This window comes from Triticum aestivum, unplaced genomic scaffold, assembly GCF_018294505.1.
Source record: "Triticum aestivum cultivar Chinese Spring unplaced genomic scaffold, IWGSC CS RefSeq v2.1 scaffold104458, whole genome shotgun sequence".
NCBI lineage: Eukaryota > Viridiplantae > Streptophyta > Magnoliopsida > Poales > Poaceae > Triticum > Triticum aestivum.
The window spans coordinates 1-1,400 of record NW_025270765.1 but is presented as its reverse complement, the minus strand read 5'-3'; the positions used below and the strand labels follow the sequence as shown (position 1 = coordinate 1,400).

At 45.2% G+C, this 1,400-nt stretch overlaps 1 protein-coding gene across 1 annotated transcript; it reads left to right on the top strand.

Annotated features, from left to right (window-relative positions):
• Positions 1 to 6: 6 nt before the first annotated feature.
• LOC123178168 (DEAD-box ATP-dependent RNA helicase 50-like) lies at positions 7 to 993 on the top strand. Its single transcript, XM_044591407.1, has 3 exons — positions 7 to 107; positions 232 to 404; positions 519 to 993. Exons 2-3 carry the CDS (start codon positions 346 to 348, stop codon positions 745 to 747), a joined length of 288 nt encoding a protein of 95 aa, XP_044447342.1. The 5' UTR covers positions 7 to 107; positions 232 to 345; the 3' UTR covers positions 748 to 993.
• Positions 994 to 1,400: the final 407 nt, after the last annotated feature.

Genomic DNA, 1,400 nt, shown 5'->3' with positions numbered 1-1,400 from the left:
ACAATGATGAAAAGAATCCGGAAACAGCCTTTTCCAACAAGAGGACAGCACTTCTAAAGATTATTGAGGAATCTCCGGTTCGTAAAACAATCATTTTCTGCAATAAGGTGCTAGTTCCTCTCCCTTGTATCTCTGTATATTATCATACATCAATACCAAACATACTTCCTTAAAAGTACATAACAGAAAATACCAGTGTCTGACAACTAGCCGGATTCTTTCTGTTCCCAGATTGAGACATGTAGAAAGGTTGAAAATGTGCTGACACGGCTGGACAGGAAAGCGTCACAGATCAAGGTTCTACCGTTCCATGCTGCATTGGACCAGGCGAAACGCATCGCAAACATGAAGGAGTTCCTGAAGAAACAGACTACCGACTCGATGTTCCTCGTGTGCACAGACAGGTGTGGATCAACTGAACAACATTTCTACTTTACTACTAGTTTCTACTAGTTTTGAGGCCATTGCTTTCACTGAACGGCTGGACTGAATGTGTGTCATTTATGTGATGGTGGCAGAGCTTCGCGAGGGATCGACTTCACAAACGTGAACCACGTGGTGCTCTTCGACTACCCCTGTGACCCGAGCGAGTACGTGCGCAGGGTCGGCAGGACAGCCCGCGGCGCATCGGGTGACGGCAAGGCTTTCGTGTTCGCGGTGGGGAAGCAGGTGTCCCTGGCCAGGAGGGTGATGGAGAGGAACCTCAAGGGGCACCCGCTACACGACGTCCCGTGCTTCCAGTTCTAGAATTGGGGCTGATGATGCTTCTCTCCCCCCCACACAGCTCTAGCTAGTATTTGCAGTAGTATATGATGATGTATATGCACTACTGTCACATCTAGGAAGGATATGTATGCTACTAGTGTTCTGCTGATCATGCCTGTGTGCTGCTGATCATACATTTATTTAGGTTAAAAAATGTGTAGTACAATGAGAAGCGCAAAGGTGTTTTATAACATTCAAAATAAGTGCAAGGCACTCATGTTCAGGTGATTCAGTGGTGGCAACTCAACTAGTGGTGGCAGGCAGATTCATAAGAGCATGCAGTATAAGCTGGACTTCACTTGTTAATGCTGCTGTGCTCATCAGTTCAGAAAGGTGTAGACAGCATAAGAAGAAAGATGTGGTGGAAGAGGTAGCTGATGTAAGCAGATGAGATGAGAGCACGGAACGATAATTCAACCCGGAGCACAGGCTCAGATGAGCCTGTGAACAGTACCTTGATTTAGATTAGAAATAAAGTTCAAACAATTCTAATTTTTTTTTGTGGTGCAAGATGCTCTTGTGCGCGAACTCCGTGCAAAATTTTATGAAGTTTAGACATTCGAGGAGCTCGTGGCAAAAAAGACAAAATCAAGCATGAACAGTGCGATTTTCAAAAGTTTCTCAGACTTCCGAAT

What these genes read in the sequence shown, in the direction of transcription:
- LOC123178168 (XM_044591407.1), top strand. Translation starts at nt 346, where the DNA reads ATGAAGGAGTTCCTGAAGAAACAGACTACCGACTCGATGTTCCTCGTG. An exon ending in TTCCTCGTGTGCACAGACAG is followed by an intron (nt 405 to 518) that starts GTGTGGATCAAC and finishes TGATGGTGGCAG; the next exon opens with AGCTTCGCGAGGGATCGACT.